This window comes from Typopeltis vanoorti, chromosome 18, assembly GCF_054136105.1.
Source record: "Typopeltis vanoorti isolate ZY-2024b chromosome 18, IOZ_Tvanoo_1.0, whole genome shotgun sequence".
Taxonomy (NCBI): domain Eukaryota; kingdom Metazoa; phylum Arthropoda; class Arachnida; order Uropygi; family Thelyphonidae; genus Typopeltis; species Typopeltis vanoorti.
In genome coordinates, this window is record NC_143566.1 from 70,339,165 (window position 1) to 70,341,582 (window position 2,418).

Genomic DNA, 2,418 nt, shown 5'->3' on the forward strand with positions numbered 1-2,418 from the left:
ATGATCGGCTGTTTGTGAAGTGTACGAAGCGAACAGTGTAAGATAGTTGTCATTCTGGTGTTGTTAGACCATTCAAACTACTTAGGATTTGATCCAGTGCCATGCAGCGGGCCACCTGTCACTCTCTTATGATCTTACATCCGGTGATTTCAAACTTTTTTGGCTGCTGAAGGATCATTTTTACTTGATTTATGTAAAGATAACATGGTGGAATACATATAACAATATCTTTGACATTTGCGTGGAAAAATGTCTAGCAAAGTTGACTTATGTGTCATCTTATAGATCGCAAACCAAATTCTTCACATAAGCTTTCCTTATGTTATTTTTTGAAGAACTTTGATAATTACATAAATGTACTATCAAATAGTTTTTACTTCATTATTTTCACTATTGTTTGTATACTGATACATTCTTGTATTGAGCAGTTTCTATGCTTCCTGTGTTTATCAAGGTGTGTTGAGTTAGTCCAGTGATTTTCAAACTGTGGGCAAGGGGAGGGAGGGATATCCTTTCTTGTGTGCAAAGCAATGGTCAGTATTATTGTTTATTTTCGAACATAATTATTAATGGGGAGGGGAAGAAGCAATATGCAATATTTTTGTTTATTTTCGACAGGGGTCCTGCATGTATTCGATATTCAATTCACTTATTTTAATATAATATAGCATAAACCACTCTACATTTTTATTTTCTATATTTTGTTTTGTTTGTTTTCAACAAACAAAACAAAATAAATAAATAAAAAAAGACTGAATATATGATAATTCAATAAGGTTATCAAATTAATTATTAACAAATTAATAATCCATAAATGAGATATCTCGATACCTGTTCACCATTCTGCTTATTCACCAGACAATTATGAACTCATTATGACTACCATGAATTTCAGGGATTTTTACGTATAATGTCTAAAACTGCTGATGCCTCTTCAACGTACAAGCCGGAAATCCGGTATTCCTCTTCAGAATAGTTTGCATTAAGTGTTTGGACAATCCTTCTCTTTATATTCTTTTAAACTCTATCAAATTGTATTTATATTTATTATATCTGCTACCAATTCTTCTTTTAATTATATCATTGTCCAGTTGAAGAATTAATTAAACCAGTCTAATATTTTTTGCCTTTATAACAAGTTAGGCTTAAGCACAGATTTATTTCTGCCATTATTAGGAGGTATTTTTAATTTTCATATTAACGTAGTTTTCTTAGAAATATGAATCACTTATCGTTACCACACTTTTTTTAGCGGTATTTGTTGTTAATATGTCTTAGCGTAAATGTTTATTGTCTTTGTCATGATTATTTACAGGAAGTGGAGACAAACAGATTACTGTTAAAAGAAGAAAAAGGACACTTCTTTTTCACTAAAAGGAGAACAAAATCGCCATCATGAACATTCCATTGACTGTCCTCTTCGTTTCTATGGCAACAATGCATTCCGCTATTTCAGTGGATGTCAGTTACCAGGAGATAAAGGACTTTGGAGTTTCATGTGAGCCATACGATAATTGTCAATCTCCGGATCCTATCAATTGCAACTGCGACCCGAACTGCAATCTCTTTAATGACTGCTGCTTGGATTCGCCTTTTCGACAAGACAAGAAAACTCCTAAGGCTGAAGTCAAGTGTAAACAAATCAACGGACTCAAAACCTTCATGGTTACTTCTTGTTCACCAGATTGGAGCGGATCAGAGATTCGTGATCTTTGTGAAAAGGATAGCAGAAATCCTTTGAAATCATCAACTCCCGTTACCAGCAAGGAGGGATCCGTAACTTACAAAAACTTTTACTGTGCTATTTGCAACAACGATCTGCAAACAGTTTTCTGGCGAATAAAGCTGGACTGCGCCATACCTCGTTCCAGTATTGGTGATCGCAGTGAGGAAAAGATGGAAAATTATATTTTGGAAAATATATTTTATGAATCAGAAAAGCACAATGAATGGGGAATTATGCTTAAAAGCAATAAGAGTGAAGAGGATTTTTATTCTTGCTTAACAATGTACCTGCCAAAAGCGATTACTAGTATCAGGTATTGTACACCTGATGCAGTTTCTACATGTTTACCTTCCTGGACAGATGAAAGCGTACGTGAGAAGTGTCACCAATATCAGGCAGTGATTTCTCGCTCTTTTTCAGATGTTTCCTATAAGAATGTGCACTGTGCTTTATGCAACAACGCAAACTTAACTGGTTACTCATGCGCTGGGCAGCACTTGAAAGGTACAGGAGTACGTCAACCAAGTTTCGTCATGTATTTTGATCCCAATGAAAGAATTCGAGGTCCAAGCGGAAAGACTCTTTGTTCGGAGAAGCAAAGATACGATCCCTTTGATAAGAGCTGCTTCGATATTCCCTGTGGTGTGGATGAATACGAAGCAAAGGATGGGAAGTGTGTTCTCCGCGATTAA

The 2,418-nt window shown here is 35.3% G+C and overlaps 1 protein-coding gene across 1 annotated transcript; it reads left to right on the top strand.

The window, feature by feature from the left end:
* Positions 1-1,395: 1,395 nt before the first annotated feature.
* LOC150096762 (uncharacterized) lies at positions 1,396-2,418 on the top strand. The gene has a single exon (XM_090408703.1). The coding sequence runs from the start codon at positions 1,396-1,398 to the stop codon at positions 2,416-2,418; it is 1,023 nt and encodes a 340-aa protein (XP_090264829.1).

What these genes read in the sequence shown, in the direction of transcription:
- LOC150096762 (XM_090408703.1), top strand. Translation starts at nt 1,396, where the DNA reads ATGAACATTCCATTGACTGTCCTCTTCGTTTCTATGGCAACAATGCAT.